The sequence below is a fragment of the Moschus berezovskii genome, chromosome 13 (genome assembly GCF_049115385.1).
Source record: "Moschus berezovskii isolate FMDL1 chromosome 13, NW_MosBer_1.0, whole genome shotgun sequence".
NCBI lineage: Eukaryota > Metazoa > Chordata > Mammalia > Artiodactyla > Moschidae > Moschus > Moschus berezovskii.
The window spans coordinates 14,811,391-14,832,397 of record NC_142472.1 but is presented as its reverse complement, the minus strand read 5'-3'; the positions used below and the strand labels follow the sequence as shown (position 1 = coordinate 14,832,397).

The window sequence follows — 21,007 nt, the reverse complement described above, 5'->3', positions numbered from 1 at the left end:
CTTCCTGGCCCTAACACTCCAATGTCTCATTCCTTGCCATCTTTGCTTGTTTGTATTTCTAAGATCTCCTCCTCCTCCCACGGTGCCCTCTGGTTGCAGCCTCCTCCTCTGTCCCTTGGCCCTTCCTGTAGCCTTGTCCTCCACTCACCCACACTGAGCTGCCAGCCCCCTGCCCTCCCCCCACAGACTGATGCTTTCTTAGCCCAGATCTGATCCTTAGTGGGGTGGGTGAGCTGCTGCTAGAACCATAGCATAGCTTCACGTCTACTCCAGCAGGGGCCATGGGGTGAGCTTGTGTCCACCAGAGAAGAGCCTCGATAATGACCCAGTCAGCAGTGAGGAATCATGGTGTAAGATGGAGGCAAGGTCTAAAGACTGACTCGAAGTCAAAAGCACATTGATGTGAGCAGAGAAGATCCGCGTGGGAGACGGCAGAGAGGCTTGTGACCCGGACCTGTCAGCATCCATGTCTGCTGGTGATGTTCCTTCCACACGCAGTTTGAGGCCCTCAGGTGGGATCAGGACAGAACCTTGAAGAAGAGACTGAACCGAAACACACAAGGTGGTAGGAAGCTCTTCCCCACCTCCCTCTGCAGCCAGTATGTCTGACACAGTCACACCCCCCTGCACTCGGGTTGTGTGTAGGTTCTCCCAAAGCACCACGTCCTCCCAGTTCCCAGTGCACACACTGCCCCTCAACCTCAGAGACCCAGGCCCTGTCATCTGGATGGGGAAAATCCCCTTATTTTCTGAGTCAACTCTAATGCATCTTTTTGACCCTGAGTTCTTCCTTAGTGTCTTATATATTCTTTTAAGATACTGTTTATGATACATCTATGTTTGTAGCAGCGAAAAGTTGGAAGGAACTAAATCCTTACAATGAAGTATTATTTGGCCTTAAAAAGGAAGAAAATTCTGACCTGTGGATAAACCTTGATGACATCTTGCTAAATGAAATAAGCCAGACACAAAAGGAATGAGTACTCTGATTTCACTTATGTGAGGTCCTGAGAGTAGTCAAATTCAAGAAAACGGGAAATGGGATAGTGGTCTCCAGGGACTGGGGAGGGGAAATGGGGAGTTGTTTGTTTAATGGGTAGGAATTTCAGTTTTACGAGGCAGAAAAAAAATTCTCAAGTTTGGTTGCACAGCAATGTGAATGTACTGAACACTGAACTGTCCACTTAAAAATGGTTAAATAGTTAAATTTTATGTCATGTGAATTTTATCATAATGAAAATAAGAGAGAGCACCTGTGGCATGCTTTGCAACTTGGGATCTGTATCTCATAGTACCTTGACGCTTTTTAAAATCAGGGAGCATCTTGTTTTCATATTTGCTCCCAGAAAGTAGCATTATGCAGGGCACAGAGAGGATCCTGAGGGACTGCTGGTTGTGAGGGTGAGTGAGTTACACAGGTGTGAGGAAGCAAAAACCAACACACACACACAGAACAACTCTGTAACGGAAAGAACTGCTCTTTAAAACTTTTACCACCCCACAGACATTTCTAGTGGACAATAGCTATAATTTAATGAATGAAACCCTTGCAACATAAAAGAATATTCAACTTAATGTTACCCAGGGAGCAGCTTCAGTTAGTCACAGGGCAAAAGCTGGTCCTCATTATTTCCAGTTCCATTGTAGGTCAGGAAGGTGAACTTCTGTGTCAGGAAAACATTAATCACAGCTCTTGATACAGTCTTGTCCCTCAGAGCACTGTATGTGATGTTTACTTACTCTCAGACAATGTGTCTGTCAGACTTTCTGTTGTAAATGTAATTCTGTTAACCTGCACTTGTCTTAAATTTTCCCCAAAGCGTGAAATAGGAATTATCTAAGAAACTCTGTAGTACAACTTAGGATCACAACAGATTCTTAGTCTTCCTTCTTAAAACCTGTAAATCATAGGATCATTGAGATTCTAAAATGTTTGAGGGAAAAGTCAATTTGGAGACTGACTTAATAACTCCAGTAACTTGACTTTTGATCTGTGCCTTGGTCCACTCTCAGTATCACTGTTAGCTTCATTTCTGTGTTTGGAGATGATACCCGGGCAGTGTGTTCATGAATTGATTTCACTCCGCCTGTGTACATCCCAGGTTCCCTCTCCTGCTCACCTGTCCCAGCTGCCATCACTCCAGGACACCCCTTTGGTGTTGGATTTGATTTGGAGAGGCTGTTGGTGGGGGTGGGGAGCTGGGGTCAGGTGACATGGGAGTGAGCCAGCCCAGCAGAAGTGGGGCTTTATTCTCTTCCCCTCATTTTCTCTTCTGTCCCAATCCTAGAAGTTAGAGTCCATAGGAAAGTATAGTAGGTACTATGCAGGATTTTAATTCACAGAAGAAATGGCAAGTGAAAATAAGGAACTGGAACTTCCCTGGTGGTGCAGTGGAGAAGAGGTCACCTGCCAATGCAGGAGACACTGGTTCAATCCCTGGTCTGGGAAGATTCCACATGCTGCAGAGCAACTAAACCCTGCACCACAACCTCTGAGCCTCCGTGCCACAACTACTGAAGTCTTTGCTCAGCAACGATAGAAGCCACCTCAGTGAGAAGCCTGTGCACTACAGGAGTAGCCCCCACTCACGGCAGATAGAGACAACTCATACAAAGCAATCAGGACCCAGTGCAGCCAAACATGAAAAAGATCAACATGAGTTAAGTAGCACCCTAGACTTCCTGGCTAGAGTCTGAACATGGGCTGGATTTTTCATAGATTATTTTGTTGTTGATTTGGTTATTTTAGAGAGTCCTGAGCAATAAAGTATTTTCCAGCTCCTGAGGTAGATTGATTTTGCTTTGCTTTGGCTCACAGCTATTATTTGGATGATACATTTTTACAGATGCTTAGTAGACCGTGCTGTAATGTGTAAAAATATTAGTTTCCTACATTTTTTCCTTTTTTACATAATATTTTCTTAAAAACCACTCTCCTCACTCCCAGATTATCCCCTTCTCCTGCCAACTTCCTAATTCCCTGTGATTCAGGTTGTGGTGCCAGGGCCAGCAGCACCTGCCTCTCCTGGAGCTTCTTAGAAATGCAGAGTCTTAGGCTCCCCAGACCTCTTGACTCAGCTTCATATCTGAACATGACCTCTTCCTTTCTCTCCCATGGGCAGTTTTTGATGAGTGATAACCTGTGATTCCCAAGACATGTCCTTTGACAGTTTGAAATTTAACTCAAGAATTGCAAAATCTCTGTTGCGACTGAGCAAGAGGCTCTAGAATGTCCTGTGGCCCTAGATTTACTTACTTTTATGCACTATAAGTTGCACTTTTACATTATAATCTAATTCTATGTGATTCCGCTGCATTTCTTTGCATCTTTCCAGTGGAGTTTGTCTTCATTACAGGCAGTTTTCATCTTGCTGTTTGTCCTTCCCAACACCAGCATCCTGCGGGGACTGGAGGGACTTCCCACAGACTCAGCCCTGCCTGGACCCGGAGTCAGAGACAGCCCCGTGCCGCAGTGTATGCGTGGCTGTTTCACCACCTGATGGGATCAACAATGACTCTTGCTGCCCTGAGTAGGGCACGATGTCTGTTTAGCCTGTTCCCCAGGCACCATGTGTCCCACTTAGATGCAGGTTTCTCTCTCCTTCCGGCTGTGGGTGCCACTTCTTTCTACTGACAATTGGTCTACCTGCTCTCAGGTACCTTCTTTGCTCTCACTCACCACAAATATGCCTGTGTCCACGTCATGCTTTAACACTCTGACCATAAGATCTCTATGTTAGGCCTGTTCCTTTAACTGCAACTGCACCTCTCCCCACTTTCTCTGTTCTAGCTGCACAAAGGGACATCATAATGTTTCAGGCCATCCAGGGGATAAGGAGGTCCATCAGCAGATGGAAAAGAGGCCAACAGATGTGGATTTGAGTCCCATCCTGCTACTTATGGGCTCTGATATTCAGACAGACTAATTCATCTAAGCCTCAATCTTTTCTTATGCAAAATGAAAGTGAAAGGATGTAACCTGTAGGGCTGATGAACAATTTAAGATAAGACATGTAAAGCACCCAGAGTAAATGCTTGGAAAAAATGGTCATCGTTTTCATAGAGTGTAAAATGACCATAACCACTTACGCTGTGGAAGGTGGTGTCTGTCCCATGAGAATGAGGTGTTGGCCATTTGAAGTTGTATTTGTGTCTATAGGATCCATCTGCTGTGTCTGTCTCTGATTTATCTTATATCTAAATAATATTGTAATAGATTTCTCATAAATTTCTCTGTCTTGAGTTAAAAATCTCAGCTCCCAGTGGAAGTTTCTTTGTCTCAGGGCACCACAGGTAATACAAATAAGAAAAAGTCAAATCCAATACAGATCCTGATGTCAATATATACAGTCTAGTTGAAGAAACAAAAAAACGGCTGCATTAGCTTTGTAAGCTAGAACAAGGTCACCGTTTTTATAAATGTTTATAAAAAATGACATAACATCTGTTAGAGTTGGAACAAGCCATCATTAGGGGACAGGGAGAGCATTTCCAAGCAATTAGACTTGTGAGACAGACTTAGTGATGTGTGGTTAGGGTTTCAGCAGGTGGAAATGCACGTGAAAGGCATTCCAGGAGGTGAGACCAGCATAAGCAAAAGCATGATGTCCTGATACAGTGAATGAAAAACTAGACACCTGCAAAGCATTCAGGAAAATGAACTACCAAGTGTGTAAGACACATTTTTACATTCAACCCTCATCACTACCCAGTGATGCCAAGGAAGCCGACTCATGTACATGAAGGAGGAGAGGTTAGCGAGGACAGTTTTGCAGAAGAGACATCCTGGCGTGGAGTATTGGGTGCTGAGCTGGCACTCAGGAGTTTAATCTGAGAAGTGAAAGCACATGGACCAGAGTGGGCAGGTGCAGGGTGCAGGAGGCAGGGAGCCAGCAAGACATCCTGGGAAAGTGATTATACTTCTTAGAATCAAGTTGATGTCGATTAAAACAAAGCTATAACACCTGGATTTGTGAACATGCAGGGAAATGGGTGGGAGCAGAAAATAGTATCATACTTCTGGAGGGTAGGTTAGCAGCTTAACAGCTTCCTCTGAAAATGTTCCTACTTTGTTGTTGTTCAGTCACCTAGTCGTGTCCGGCTCTTCACGATCCCATGGACTGACACACACCAGGCCTCCCTGTCCCTCACCATCTCCTGCAGTTTGCCCAAGTTCGTGCTCATTGTATCTGTGATGCCGTCCAGCCATCTCATCCTCTGTCATCCCCTTCTCCTCCTGCTTTCAATCTTTCCCAGCATCAGGCTCTTTTCCAATGAGTTGATTCTTTGTGTCAGGTGGCCAAAGTATTGGAGCTTCAGCATCAGTCCTTCCAGTGAATATTCAGAACTGATTTCCTTTAGGATGGACTGTTTTGATCTCCTTGCTGTCCAAAGGGTTCATCCTTGACTCTCAGCAATTCCACATCTGAGAATTTATGTGAAGAAAATGATTCAGGTTGTTTGCAAAGATTTAGCTTCAGGGATATTTAAGACAGAGTTATTTATAATAGCTAACTGTTTGATGCTGCCTAAATCTGGTCCCATCACTTCATGGGAAATAGATGGAAAAACAGTGGAAACAGTGTCAAACTTTATTTTTTTGGGCTTCAAAATCACTGCAGATGCTGACTGCAGCCATGAAATTAAAAGACGCTTACTCCTTGGAAGGAAAGTTATGACCAACCTTGATAGTATATTAAAAAGCAGAGACATTACTTTGCCAACCAAGGTCCGTCTAGTCAAGGCTATGGTTTTTCCAGTGGTCATGTAGGGATGTGAGAGTTGGACTGTGAAGAAGGCTGATCGCCAAAGAATTGATGCTTTTGAACTGTGGTGTTAGAAAAGACTCTTGAGAGTCCCTTGTACTGCAAGGAGATCGATCCTGGGTGTTCATTGGAAGGACTGATGCTAAAGCTGAAACTGCAATACTTTGGCCACCTCATGCGACGAGTTGACTCACTGGAAAAGACTCTGATGCTGGGAAGGATTGGGGGCGGGAGGAGACGGGGACGACAGAGAATGAGATGGCTGGATGGCATCACCGACTCTGTGGACATGAGTTTGAGTGAACTCCAGGAGTTGGTGATGGACAGGGAGGCCTGGCGTGCTGTGATTCATGGGGTCGCGGAGAGTTGGACACGACTGAGCGACTGAACTGAACTGAACTGAACTGAAGTATCCAGCAGTAGAGGATTTGTTAAATAAATGATCACACGTACTATAATATTATGCAACCATTAAAGTAAGTTTTTATGAAATGAAAGCACATATAACAGTATGTTCACATTAATCCCATTTTGTTTAAATATGTGAACTTGTGTCTTTAAGAACACATACCAAAAAAAAAAAAAAATACAACAACAGCAACAAAAAGAACACATAGAAAGTAAAAACATCATTTTAAGAATTTTTTTCAGAGTGCTAGAGTATAGCTAGTATTTATTTACTTTTCAAATTCATTTGCACTGATTATGATTAAGGAAAGGGTTTATTTTGTTTTTTAAGCACTATGAGCCTAGGAAAGAAGTAATGAGAGTCAAGTGGGGAAGATGGGTGGAGGGGTTGTTTTGTGTGGGGTGTTGGGTGTTGATTATGTTGAGTTTGATGTGTGAAGAGAGATCCAGGAACAAGTGTCTAATAAATTGTATCAACATCAGAGACCAACTTGGTTGGAAAAACAGAAAGGGGCCATTGCAAAGTAAATAACAGATTTTCTTCAAATGTCTTTATAATTTTATTTCTTTCTTTATTTTTGGCTGTGCGAGGTCTTTGTTGCTACTCAGGCTTTTCTTTCGTTTCTGCACGTGGGCTTCTCACTGTGGTGTCTTCGCTTGTTAGCAGCATGGGGTATAGGATGTGAGCACTTCAATAGTTGTAGAATGTAGGCTCAGTAGTTGTGGCTCCCAGGTTGTAGAGCACTGGCTTGATAGTGGTGGTGCATTGGCTTAGTTGCTCTGCAGCATGTGGGATTCTCCAGGACTGGGGACTGGACCCATATCTCCTGCATTGGCAGGCAGTTTCTTTACCACTAAGCCTCCAAGGAAGCCCCCAAGTGTCTTTAGATAGGAGAATGTGAGCTTACTGATACTGGTGACACTCTACGGGCAATTGGTAAAACCCTTTGGTTACCCAGAAAAGACATTTAGACTATAGTTTTGATTACTGAACTCTAGGAATAATCAGAGTCAGGTTTTCTTTGAGTTGCCTTTTTCTCTTTGGGGGGCCTGGGCCATGCAGCATGTGGGATCTTAGTTCCCTGACCTGGGATCGAATCCACACCTCCAGCAGTGGAAGCACAGAATCTTAACACCTGGAATGCCAGGGAAGTCCTCTGGTTTTTTAGTTCTCTTCACTGGAGTTTGGAACTCACAGTCCTGTGGTCATGAGCAGTCCTCGGTGCCCCTTCATATCTCAGTCCATTAACCCAAAGTTTACAGATGTTCCCGTTTGCACAGATGGATCAGTTTTGGTGGAGCTGATAACATGGGAACATACACACATTCTCACAGATCAGTTCTCATCTGTGTCCTGATGTGTGTTGATTTATGTATAAGAACACTCAGAAATATAGGCCCACCTGTTTTACTGTGCTTTGCAGATAATGCTTTTTAAAAAATGGACATTTCTGGCAATGCTGTGTCAGGCAAGTACATTGGCACCATTTTTCCTATAGCATTTGCTCACTTCATGTCTCTGTCACATTTTGATAATTCTTGAAATATTTCAAACCATTTCATTATTATTATATTTGTTATCCTGATCTGTGATCAATGGTTTTTAGTGTTACTACCCTATAAATGCTTAGATGGTTAGCATTCTTTTAATAATAAAGTATTGGAAATTAAGGTATGCTACTGTCATTCATTAGATTACAATACAGTATAAACATAACTTTTATTTGCACAGAGAAACAAAACATTCATATAATTTATTTTGATATTCAAAATATCTTTGAGGCCTGCATGAACACAGAATGCATGAACCACATGTACACATACTATGACCTGCCTGTATTCAGAGAATGGCCCATCTATATTATATGAATTAGGGTTTAACATAAAGTACAAAATGTCCTGAGAAGCCTATGCAGATCAAGAAGCAACAGTTAGAACCAGACGTGGAGCAATGGACTAGTTCAAAATTGGGAAAGGAGTACCTCTAGGCTGTATATCGCTACCCTGCTTATTCAACTTACATGCAGAATACAGCATGCGAAATCCTGGGCTGGATGAAGCACAAGCTGGAATCAAGACTGCCAGGAGAAATATCAGTAACCTCAGATAAGCAGATGATACCACCCAAATGGCAGAAAAGAGCCTCTTGATGAAGGTGAAGAGGAGAGTGAAAAAGCTGGCTTAAAACTCAATATGCAAAAAACTAAGATCACAGCATCTGGTTCCATCACTTCATGTCAAATAGATGGGGAAACAATGGAAAGAGTGACAGACTTTATTTTCTTAGGCTCTGAAAGTCACTGTGGATGGTGACTGCAGCCATGAAATTAGAAGATGCTTGCTCCTTGGAAGAAAAGCTATGATAAACCTAGACAGCATATTAAAAAGCAGAGATATTGCTTTTCCAACAAAGTTGCATATAGTTAAAGCTATGGTTTTTCCAGTAGTCATGTATGGATGTAAGTGTTGGGTCATAAAGAAGGCTGGGCACTGAAGAATTGATACTTTTGAACTGGGGTACTGGAGAAGACTCTTGAGAGTCCCTTGAACAGCAAGGAGATCAAGCCAGTCAATCCTAAAGGCAATTAGTCCTGAATATTCATTGGAAGAACTGATGCTGAAGTTCCAATACTTTGGCCACCTGACACCAAGATCCAACTCATTGGAAAAGACCCTGATGCTGGGAAAGACTGAAGGCAGGAGGAGAAGGGGACGACAGAGGATGAGATGGTTCGCTGGCATCACTGATTCGATGGACATGAGTTTGAACAAACTCAAGGAGATAGTGAAGGACAAGGAAACCTGGCATGCTACAGTCCATGGGGTTGCAAAGAGTTGGACACTACTGAACAATAACAAAATGTCTTATAGTCATTATAAGATAATAAGATTTATAAGATAATAAAATTAGCTGAACCCAATTTTCTTATGTTTAATCTCTATAAAGATAAATTCTTTTTTGAAATGCCGTGATTGTTTTGACAAAGATGTGAAACTCCAGAGGTTCAAATCAGAAAACATGAAAAGTTCTAAGCATTCTGATCATATTGCTCAGAAAGATTTAGTTGTTCTTTTTTTAAAGCCATGAGTTTTAAAACTTAACTGATTTACAAATGATCTAAGCGTATCTTACACTCTCATCAATTCCAGATTTTACATAGAGATGAAATCATCTCTTGGAAAGCTTCCATCAGAGAATTTGCAGGTGGGCTTCCCGGGTGGCTCAGACGGTAGAGAATCTGCCTGCAAGGCAGGAGACCTGGGTTACATCCCTGGGTAAGGAAGATTCCCTGGAGTACGAATCAGCAACCCACTCTAGTAATCTTGCCTGGACAATTCCATGGACAGAGGAGCCTGACATTCTACAGTCCATGGAGTTGCTAAGAGTTGGACATGATGGATCATATAATGCTTTCTTTCACTTTAAAATTTATTGGTTAAAAAAAGGCCAATTTCTGCATATATATTTGAATGTGGTTGTATTCCCTGCCAGCATTTTACCTAGGAAAAGGAAATGGCAACCCACCCTAGTATTCTTGCCAGGAGAATCCAATGGACAGAGGAGCCTGGCAGGCTACAGTCCATGGGTTGCAATAGTCAGACATGACTTAGGGCCTAAACCACCAGCCACCAACATTTTACCTACATTGTATTGATTCTTTTTTTTTTTTTCCTGAGATTTTCCCAAAGTGTTTTATTTATTTATTTTTTTCACTTTCAGTACAGCATTTATCCCCCCCCCCTTTTTGTTTTTTTGGAGGCTAATTACTTTATTGTATTGGTTTTGCCATACATTGACATGAATCTGCCCTGGGTGTACATGTGTTCCCTGTCTTGAACCCCCCTCCCACCTCCCTCCCCATCCCATCCCATTGACCTAGCAATCGCACTCCTGGGCATACACACCAAGGAAACCAGAATTGAAAGAGACACATGTACTCTAATGTTCATCGCAGCACTGTTTATAATAGCCAGGACATGGAAGCAACCTAGATGTCCATCTGCAGATGAATGGATGAGAAAGCCGTGGTACATATACTCAATGGAGTATTACTCAGCAGTTAAAAAGAATACATTTGTATCAGTTCTAATGAGGTGGATGAAACTGGAGCCTATTATACAGAGTGAAGTAAGCCAGAAAGAAAAATACCAATACAGTATACTAACGCATATATATGGAATTTAGAAAGATGATACGATAACCCTGTATATGAGACAGCAAAAGAGACACAGATGTATAGAACAGTCTTTTGGACTCTGTGGGAGAGGGCAAGGGTGGGATGATCTGGGAGAATGGCTTTGAAAAACGTATATTATCATATGTGAAACGAATCGCCAGTCCAGGTTCGATGCATTACAGGATGCTCGGGGCTGGTGTATTGCGATGTATTGATTCCTTAATCTTACTGTTAGTGCATTTGATTTCTCTCTGCTTTGCTTTTAATAAATAGACTGACATTTCACATGTGTTTTTCCAAGGTTCAGTTTTAAGTATGCCTTTTAATAAAATGCCTTTTGAACTGCTCCAGTGAAAGGTCCTATGTAAATAGCAAACGTTCGTGTTGCTGTTGATCTCATTATGTACATTTTGTCTACTGGCCTCTGTCTCTCAAGACTGAGACCTGTATTTTATATTTGAAGATGTTTCCTTTCAAGATAGAATATAATTAAGATATTTAATATCAGGAGGTGATTTCATTTTTCTGCCAATGAATAATTCCTCTTAAATAAATAACATATCCCTGAGAAAGTGAGTACTTGTTTGTGTATAATACTTCTGACTTGACTTGATATCTCTGTAAAATTACCCATATAATTCTCAAGGTCAAGTTACCCAGGGAGTAGGAATAAAACTAATTTAAAACTGACCTCTTATGGAGCACTTAGGAGACTGCTGGGTTTTCACTGCAGTCAGGTTATTTGTTTTAAGTCATCTTCTTACTTTATTTACAAATGTTAGTTACATACACACACACCCACACATATACACCACATACACATACATGTCTTCCCCTTTAACATACCACATAATGGATACTATGTGATAATTATAGAAAACAAACAATTTTCCACATATTAAGCATTTAATCAGGGAAATCTGAATAGTCAAGAAAGTCACTATAGTTTGTATTGTGTATTCTTGGGATGATGGTGGTCTCATTCGGGGACATTTGTAAATTTCTGTCATTTTTGGTCGCCACAGTTTTGGGGGTTGTATCTGGTTTCTAGTGGGTTCATGGCTACTGTTAATCATCCTACAATATACAGGACAGGCCCCCGACCCTCAACAATAAATTATCTGGTCCAAAATGTCAGCAGGGCCTTGCCTGAGAAACTTATAGTCTATTCTTTACCTATAATAGAACTTTTAAAATTCATCTTCAACAGTCAGGGTTCTCCTGGGTTTTGTGCATCCTCTTAATTCTTCATCCCCCTGGGTCTCTTTACAGCTTGGCATCGTGGGAAGAACAGGAGCTGGAAAAAGTTCCCTCATTGCTGCCCTTTTTAGATTGTCAGAACCTGAAGGTAGCATTCATATTGATGGCATCTCGACAACACATATTGGACTACATGATTTAAGGAAGAAAATGTCAGTTGCACTTCAGGTATGCATAGCAGAGCATTCTCACATGTTCTTTTCATAAGGCGTCTAAGGTTTAAGTGGTTTTAAGTTGATTGGTCTTTTCATGTTAAGTGAATGAGTTGATGCTTTTTTTCCCAATAGAGCATACATTTAGCAGTAGGTATTTTCAACAGACACTTTCATCGGATACCAGGTTTTGTTTTTGTTTTGTTCATTTGTTAGTTTTGTGTGCATGTGATTTAATAACTCACTGAGATAGAATTCTGGACTCAGACTTCCTCAGTTTTCACAGTGTTATCCACTGATAATCACATAATTTTGAGAACAGAAGGATAAATTATTTGTTTAGTGCTGGAGAGGTTCCTATATATATTCCTAAATTCATAATAAACATGAATTTTATTAATAAGTGTCTTACTGATATAATTTAGCTGTGGGAAATGAGGACATCTTTTAAAAGTGAATATCTCCTCGGAGAACTTTCTGTGAAATTGTGGGGCTTTGAGGATTATAGGATATATAGATGCTTTGGGGAGACTTTGACAATTTAGCCATTAATGAATAACTTTTACCAGGGAGGCAATACAGCATAGTGAGGAAGAGCAGGGGACTCTGAATTCTGTCTGTGTGTACCTTGGTTTTCTCTGTCTTACAAGGCAGATAACGGTATCACCCCCTCAACCTGTTGTGAGGACAAAATAGGTCAGTGAGTGTGAAGTGCTTCATGTAGACCCAGATGTGCCTGCTGTGACGGTGGAGTGCTGAGCTGGGCTCCGATTCTGTTCTCTTTACTCTTCTTTGTAAAGTAGTATAACTTTCAAGGAAAGTTTGGAGACTGGATTGTGTGCACGGGTAGACACTCCTGTCACTCCTTGTGGTTCACTCACTCAACATAATTCTGTGATATTTATTGAGAAATTACTATTCTCCAGGTATACAGCCATGGAGAAGGCAATGGCACACCACTCCAGTATTCTTTCCTGGAAACTCCCATGGATGGAGGAGCCTGGTAGGCTGCAGTCCATGGGGTCGCTAAGAGTTGGACATGACTGAGCAAATTCCCTTTCACTTTTCACTTTCATGCGTTGGAGAAGGAAATGGCAACCCACTCCAGTGTTCATGCCTGGAGAATCCCAGGGACGGGGCAGCCTGGTGGGCTGCCGTCTATGGGGTCGCACAGAGTCGGACACGACTGAAGCGCCTCAGCAGCAGCAGCAGCAGGTGTATAGCCAAGGGCAACCTAGTCCCTGTGTCTTCATCTATCATCCTGCCCTCTGCTTTGACAGACTTGCTTATTAAAGAAAAATTGAGTTTTTTATTTATATACTTAGTAATCATTTGCCCATCAGAGGAAGCTCAGAAAAATAGCCTCTTGAGATGAGAAACAGAGAGGAGGTGAGAAAGAATGAGCCAGGAAAATGTGCTTCTTGGAATGTGGGTGTAATGTGTCCTGAAATCCCTGTTTATTAGGAAGCATGTACAACGTGGCACCCAAAGGAAGGCGAATGTGGACTTGGGTACAGCTGTTGCTACCTACCCGTGACCTTGAAAATACCTGGAATTAATCTAAGTACACATGGACATCACCAGATGGTCAACACTGAAATCAGACTGATTATATTCTTTGCAGCCAAAGATGAAGAAGCTGTATACAGTTAGCAAAATCAAGACCAGGAGCTGACTGTGGCTCAGATCATGAACTCCTTATTGCCAAATTCAGACTTAAATTGAAGAAAGTAGGGAAAACCACTAGACCATTCAGATATGACCTAAATCAAATCCCTTATGATTATACAGTGGAAGTAAGAAATAGATTTAAGGGACTAGATCTGATAGATAGAGTACCTGATGAACTATGGACGGAGGTTCGTGACATTGTACAGGAGACAGGGACCAAGACCATCCCCATGGAAAAGAAATGCAAAAAAGCAAAATTGCTATCTGAGGAGGCCTTACAAATAGCTGTGAAAAGAAGAGAAATGAAAAGCAAAGGAGAAAAGGAAAGATATAAGCATCTGAATGCAGAGTTCCAAAGAATAGCAAGGAGAGATAAGAAAGCCTTCCTCAGTGATCAATGCAAAGAAATAGAGGAAAACAACAGAATGGGAAAAACAAGAGATCTCTTCAAGAAAATGAGAGATTCCAAGGGAACATTTCATGCAAAGATGGGCTCGATAAAGGACAGAAATGGTATGGACCTAACAGAAGCAGAAGATATTAAGAAGAGGTAACAAGAATACACAGAAGAACTGTACAAAAAAGATCTTCACGACCAAGATACTCACGATAACGAGATCACTGACCTAGAGCCAGACATCTTGGAATGTGAAGTCAAGTGGGCCTTAGAAAGCATCACTACGAACAAAGCTAGTGGAGGTGATGGAATTCCAGTTGACCTATTCCAAATCTTGAAAGATGATGCTGCACTCAATATGCCAGCAGATTTGCAAAACTCAACAGTGGCCACAGGATTGGAAAAGGCCAGTCTTCATTCCAATCCCAAAGAAAAGCAATGCCAAAGAATGCTCAAACTACCGCACAATTGTACTCATCTCACACGCTAGTAAAGTCATGCTCAAAATTCTCCAAGCCAGGCTTTAGCAATATGTGAACCGTGAACTCCCAGATGTTCATGCAGGTTTTAGAAAAGGCAGAGGCACCAGGGATCAAATTGCCAACATCCACTGGATCATGGAGAAAGCAAGAGAGTTCCAGAAAAACATCTATTTCTGCTTCATTGACTATGCCAAAGCCTTTGACTGTGTGGATCCCAATAAACTGTGGAACATTCTGAAAGAGATGGGAATCCCAGATCACCTGACCTGCCTCTTGAGGAACCTGTATGCAGGTGAGGAAGCAACAGTCAGAACTGGACATGGAACAACAGACTGGTTCCAAATAGGAAAAGGAATATGTCAATGTTGAATATTGTCACCCTACTCATTTAACTTATATGCAGAGTACATCATGAGGAACGCTGGGCTGGAAGAAGCACAAGCTGGAATCAAGATTGCCAGGAGAAATCTCAATAACCTCAGATATGCAGATGACACCACCCTTATGGCAGAAAGTGAAGAGGAACTAAAGAGCCTCTTGATGAAAGTGAAAGAGGAGAGTGAAAAGGTTGGCTTGAAGCTCAACATTCAAAAAACAAAGATCATGGCATATGGTCCCATCACTTCATGGGAAATAGATGGGAAAACAGTGGAAACAGTGTCAGACTTTATTTTTTGGGGCTCCAAAATCACTGAGGATGCTGATTGCAGCCATGAAATTAAAAGACGCTTACTCCTTGGAAGGAAAGTTATGACCAACCTTGATAGTATATTAAAAAGCAGAGACATTACTTTGCCAACCAAGGTCCATCTAGTCAAGGCTATGGTTTTTCCTGTGTTCATGTATGGATGTGAGAGTTAGACTGTGAAGAAAGCTGATCACTGAAGAACTGATGCTTTTGAACTGTGGTGCTGGAGAAGACCTTGAGAGTCCCTTGGACTGCAAGGAGATCCAACCAGTCCATTCTAAAGGAGATCAGTCCTGGGTGTTCATTGGAAGGACTGATGCTAAAGCTGAAACTCCAATATTTTGGCCACCTCATGTGACGAGTTGACTCACTGGAAAAGACTCTAATGCTGGGAAGGATTGGGGGCGGGAGAAGAAGGGGATGACAGAGAATGAGATGGCTGGATGGCATCACCGACTCGATGGACATGAGTTTGAGTGTACTCCGGGAGTTGGTGATGGACAGGGAGGCCTGGTGTGCTGTGATTCATGGGGTCGCAAAGAGTCAGATATGACTGAGTGACTGAACTGAACTGAACTGAATCTAAATAATTTTAAAACCAAGATATTCTTTTCAGACTCTAGTGAAATGCCACCTCACACCCCTTAAGATGTCTGCTATCAAAGAAAAGAGAGAGAAAAAAAGAAAATGATAAGTATTGGCAAGGATGTAGCGAAATTAGAATCCTTGTTCATTGCAGATAGGAATGAAAAATAGTGCAGTTACTATGAAAATCAACTTGCTGGTTGCTCTGAAAAGTTAGTTTTGAAATTATCATCAGTTCAGTTCAGTTCAGTCACTCAGTCATGTCCAACTCTTTGCAACCCTATGAATCACAGCAGACCAGGCCTCCCTGTCCATCACCAACTCCCGGAATTCACTCAAACTCATGTCCACAGAGTCGATGATGCCATCCAGCCATCTCATTCTCGGTCATCCCCTTCTCCTCCCACCCCCAACCTTTCCCAGCATTAGAGTCTTTTCCAGTGAGTCAACTCGCCGCATGAGGTGGCCAAAGCATTGCAGTTTCAGCTTTAGCATCAGTCCTTCCAATGAACACCCAGGATCGATCTCCCTTAGAATGGACTGTTTGGATCTCCTTGCGGTACAAGGGACTCTCAAGAGTCTTCTCCAACAGCATCAATTCTTCGGCGATCAGCTTTCTTCACAATATTACTCAGCCTTAATAAAGAAGAAAATTCTGACACATGCTACAGCACAGATGAACCTTGAAAAAATTAAGCTAAGTGAAATAAGTCATTTACAAAGGACAAATACTGTATGATTCTACAAATAGTTATCGTAGAATAGCAAATTCATAGATATAGTATGTAGAATGGTGGGTGCCAGGAGTGGCCAGGAGAGGGGAATTGTTGTTTATGGGTATAGAGTTTCAGTTCTTTAAGATGAAAGGAGATCTGTGACTGGGTGGCTATGGCTGTACAACAATGTGAATTTATTTAACATCACTGAACTGTGCACTTAAAGTGGTTAATTAGCAAATTTTATGTATATTTTATCACAGTTAAAAATTTTTTTTTCAAAAATATCCCTTTCAGGAAAAATGGGAAGAACTTTTTAGTACATCAGTTCAGTTCAGTCACTCAGTCATGTCCGACTCTTTGCGACCCCATGAATCACAGCATGCCAGGCCTCCCTGTCCATCACTAACTTCCGGAGTTCACTCAAACTCATGTCCATCAAGTTGGTGATGCCATCCAGCCATCTCATTCTCTGTCGTCTCCCTCTCCTCCCGCCCCCAATCCCTCCCAGCATCAGAGTCTTTTCCAGTGAGTCAACTCTTCGCATGAGGTGGCCAAAGTAATGGAGTTTCAGCTTTAGCATCAGTCCTTCCAATGAACACCCAGGACTGATCTCCTTTAGAATGGACTGGTTGATTCTCCTTGCAGTCTAAGGGACTCTCAAGAGTCTTCTCCAACACCACAGTTCAAAAGCATCAATTCTTCGGTGATCAGCTTTCTTCACAGTCCAACTCTCACATCGATACATGACCATGGGAAAAACCATAGCCTTGACTAGATGGACCTTGGCTCGCAAAGTAATGTCTCTACTTTTTAATATACTATCTAGGTTGGTCATAACTTTCCTTCCAAGGAGTAAGCATCTTTTAATTTCATGGCTGCAATCAACATCCACAGTGATTTTGGAGCCCAGAAAAATAAAGTCAGCCACTGTTTCCCCATCTATTTCCCATGAAGTGATAGGACCAGATACCATGATCTTCGTTTTCTGAATGTTGAGCTTCAAGCCAACCTTTTCACTCTCCTCTTTCACTTTCATCAAGAGGCTTTTGAGTTCCTCTTCACTTCTGCCATAAGGGTGATGTCATCTGCATATCTGAGGTTATTGGTATTTCTCCCAGCACATTTAGTCCCCATATTTAAAGATTTCCTCTGGTTATTAGATTTATAACTTATGGTTACATTATAAAATAAATGAGTTTAGATTCCCAAGTTTTATGTTTTGATGATACTCATCTTGGAAATGGCCATGTGAGATTAGTTAGTAGAAATAAAGGGCATGTCTGTAAAGTCCTTTCATATCCTTGAATGCAATGCTTTAGAAAGATGCCCTGCATTATTTTTAATGCTTCTTAATAGGAAAAAGTTGCATGCTTGTATACATAAAATAACTCTGTAAATAAATAACATTGGATGATTCTTAGCTCTGCCAATAATATTTGGAAGCACATCTGAGCAAAGACTAAACATACTTTGACATAAGCATGTTTTGGTTCTGTTCTGTTGGTTTCCATCCTTCCTCGGAGCATGTTCTAGGTACACACTCCAGACAGCAAGCTTACAAAACAGTGCTAAGCTTTGTATCCATGTAGATTCCACTTTATATGCCTTTGTCTCCAAGGTGCAGTGTTGGTTGATTAAAGAGAAAGAATCCGGAGAAAACTTGCCATGTGTAAAGATTCCCAGGAAGTCTTTCAGGAGGCAGACAGGGCTAGAATGTTTGAGTGTAGATAAGTGTCAGTGTGACCCACAGTTTATTCCTGCTCTGGTTCATTTACTGTTGGCCCTTGATGATGTCACTTGGCTGCCAAGCTTCAACATCCTCGTCCTTAAACCCGGTCTGGAAATCATTGACGCACAGATTTGCGGTGAAGATGTAACAGTGAGATAATGTTTGTGCCCATGTGTCATTCTTAGGAATGCTCAGTCATCAGGAGCTGTTATTATTCTTAAGAATCAGGGCACTGGCCTTTTGGGTATTATTTCTACTTAAGTAGAAAGAGTAACACCTTCTGAAATGACTTTTCTCTTTAATTTCTGTTTATGTGTTCATGGTCTTTGGTGATTTTCTTTATATTTATTGTTCAATAATAAAAACTAAATTATTACATAAATATGAATAGTAAAGCAAAGAAACAGAAAATAAAAAGAAACAAAAAACACAATAGGAATTTTGGGGAAAAGCATAACAGAGAAATGTATCTAACATTTTCCACCAAAAGCAAGAAATCAGACTAAAATTTTTTTGTATTTTGATTTCTGGCTTTCCTCCCACAAGCTTCTTTCCTGACCATCACCTTGTACATACTCTTACTTTCCAATCCCCCACCAAGACCTCCAGCCTTTTTCTCTGCCCTCCGCACACTCTTGACTATTTTCTTTTTCTCTGAGGACAGGGCCTATATCTCTCATTTCTATTCCTCTAGTGCTTGTTAGAGTCCCTGACAAGTTACACAAGTATTAATAATAATTCCTAACGTTTATGGAATCATTAACACATTTTAGTTTCTTTTCCCACAATTTCCTGCTTAATCCTCACAGTTTGTTATCCTTATCTGACAGATTTAAAAGCTGAGTCAACGGGAGCTTATCTTACTTTTCAAGTAAGGGGCAGAGTCAGGATTCAAATTTTATATGTGTCTATTTTTTTAAATTGAAGTATAGTTGATTCACAGTGTTTCAGTTGTACAGTGAAGAGTTTCAGTTTTATCTCCAAAGACTCCCATCGCAGCAGAGTAAAATCCAAAGTACTAGTCATATGACAGAGTCCTACACTCTCCAGTCTCCACCTTGTCCACTTCTCAGTCATGTCTGACTCTTTGTGACCCCACGGACTGCAGCACGCCAGGATTCCCTGTCTGTCACCAACTCCCAGAGCTTGCTCAAACTCATGTCCATCGAGTCAGTGATGCCATCCAACCATCCCCTTCTCCTGCCTTCAATCTTTCCCAGCATCAGGGTCTTTTCCAATGAGTCAACTCTTCACATCAGTATTGAAGCTTCAGCTTCAGCATCAGTCCTTCCAGTGAATATTCAGGGTTGATTTCCTTTAGGATTGACTGGTTTGATCTCCTTGCACTCCAGGGGACTCTAAAGAATCTTCTCCAACACCACAGTTTAAAAGCATCAATTCTTCAGCCGTGTTGTACTCATCAGATATTTCCCCCATTTTTCTTACCATCCCACTTGAAAGGACTCCCCAAACCATAGGAAGAGTGAATAAGTATAGAGCAAAGCCAGCTGGGCTGGAGGAAGCACAAGCTGGAATCAAGATTGCCAGGATAAATATCAGTAACCTCAGATATGCAGATAACACCACCCTTATGGCAGGAAGTGAGAAAGAACTAGAGCCTCTTGATGAAAGTGAAAGAGGAGAGTGAAAAAGTTGGCTTAAAGCTCAACATTCAGAAAACTAAGATCATGGAATCCAGTCCCATCACTTCATGGCAAATAGATGGGGAAACAGTGAAAACAGTGTCAGACTTTATTTTTCTGGGATCCAAAATCACTGCAGATGGTGGATTGCAGCCATGAAATTAAAAGACGCTTACTCCTTGGAAGGAAAATTATGACCAACCTAGAGAGCATATTAAAAAACAGAGACATTACTTTGCCAACAAAGGTCCATCTAGTCAAGGCTATCGTTTTTCCAATGGTCATGTATGGATGTGAGAGTTGGACAATAAAGAAAGCTGAGTGCTGAAGAATGGATTCTTTTGAACTGTGGTGTTGGAGAAGACTCTTGAGTCCCTTGGCCTGCAAGGAGATCCAACCAGTCCATTCTAAAGGAGATCAGTCCTGGGTGTTCATTGGAAGGACTGATGTTGAAGTTGAAACTCCAATACTTTGGCCACCTGATGCAAAGAGCTGACTCACTGGAAAAGACCCTGATGCTGGGAAAGATTGACGGCAGGAGGAGAAGGGGACGACAGAGGATGAGATGGTTGGATGGCATCACTGACACAATGGACATGGGTTGGGTGAACTCCGGGAGTTGGTGATGGACAGAGAGGCCTGGCGTGCTGTGGTTCATGGGGTCGCAAAGAGTTGGACATGAATAAGCGACTGAGCTGAAAGCCAGACGATACTACTATTGCTCCGTCCCTCATTTGGACAATGTCAGTTTAGAAATGGATTTATGCACTTGTATGTCATGGACTGATATGTGTCAGGAGAAGATACTCAAAATGTTATCCCTCCCCAACCAAGAGCCCTTTGTCTTTACAAGGTCTTGCTAGCTGCAGAGGTGGAGAAAGTCTGGTAGTTTGGCTACTTGAATTTACTTGTCTAAGTGCAAACACTTATATTCCTCTTCCTCCCAAATGAGTAGGAAGCAGTGATGCTTGTGTCTCAATACCCCAATTTAGGTAACTTAGGAAGCTGAGAGCAGACTCTGCAGAGGGGGAGCCCAGTGCTGTTTCTTTGAGTTGCCTCTCTGAGGTGAGCCAGGCCCACACCATCTTCCCTGGATCCCTGGTCCCTGTGATCCTGGAAGCAGCAGGGAGCTTCCATGGTGGTCTCTCTTCCTCCCAGGCTCATCCCCGTCACTGCTGACCCCCCATGAACAGGTCAGAACTGGGGGAGATGTGATGGTAACAAGGACCTGGGTAGGAGCAGAGACAGGGGAGTGGGACATAGACCATCAGTCCTGGGGGAAATTTCAAAGATGAATACTGTGTTCTTAAGAAGGTGCTCCTCAACTTCT

General features: G+C 41.9%; 1 protein-coding gene across 1 annotated transcript in view; it reads left to right on the top strand.

Annotated features, from left to right (window-relative positions):
* LOC148775806 (ATP-binding cassette sub-family C member 4-like) overlaps window positions 1-21,007 on the top strand; it is a 154,549-nt gene that overhangs the window by 107,057 nt on the left and 26,485 nt on the right. The window contains exon 26 of the mRNA XM_088842648.1: window positions 11,624-11,779. Within this exon, the coding sequence (XP_088698774.1) occupies window positions 11,624-11,779 (156 nt within the window). The remainder of the gene's footprint in view (window positions 1-11,623; window positions 11,780-21,007) is intronic.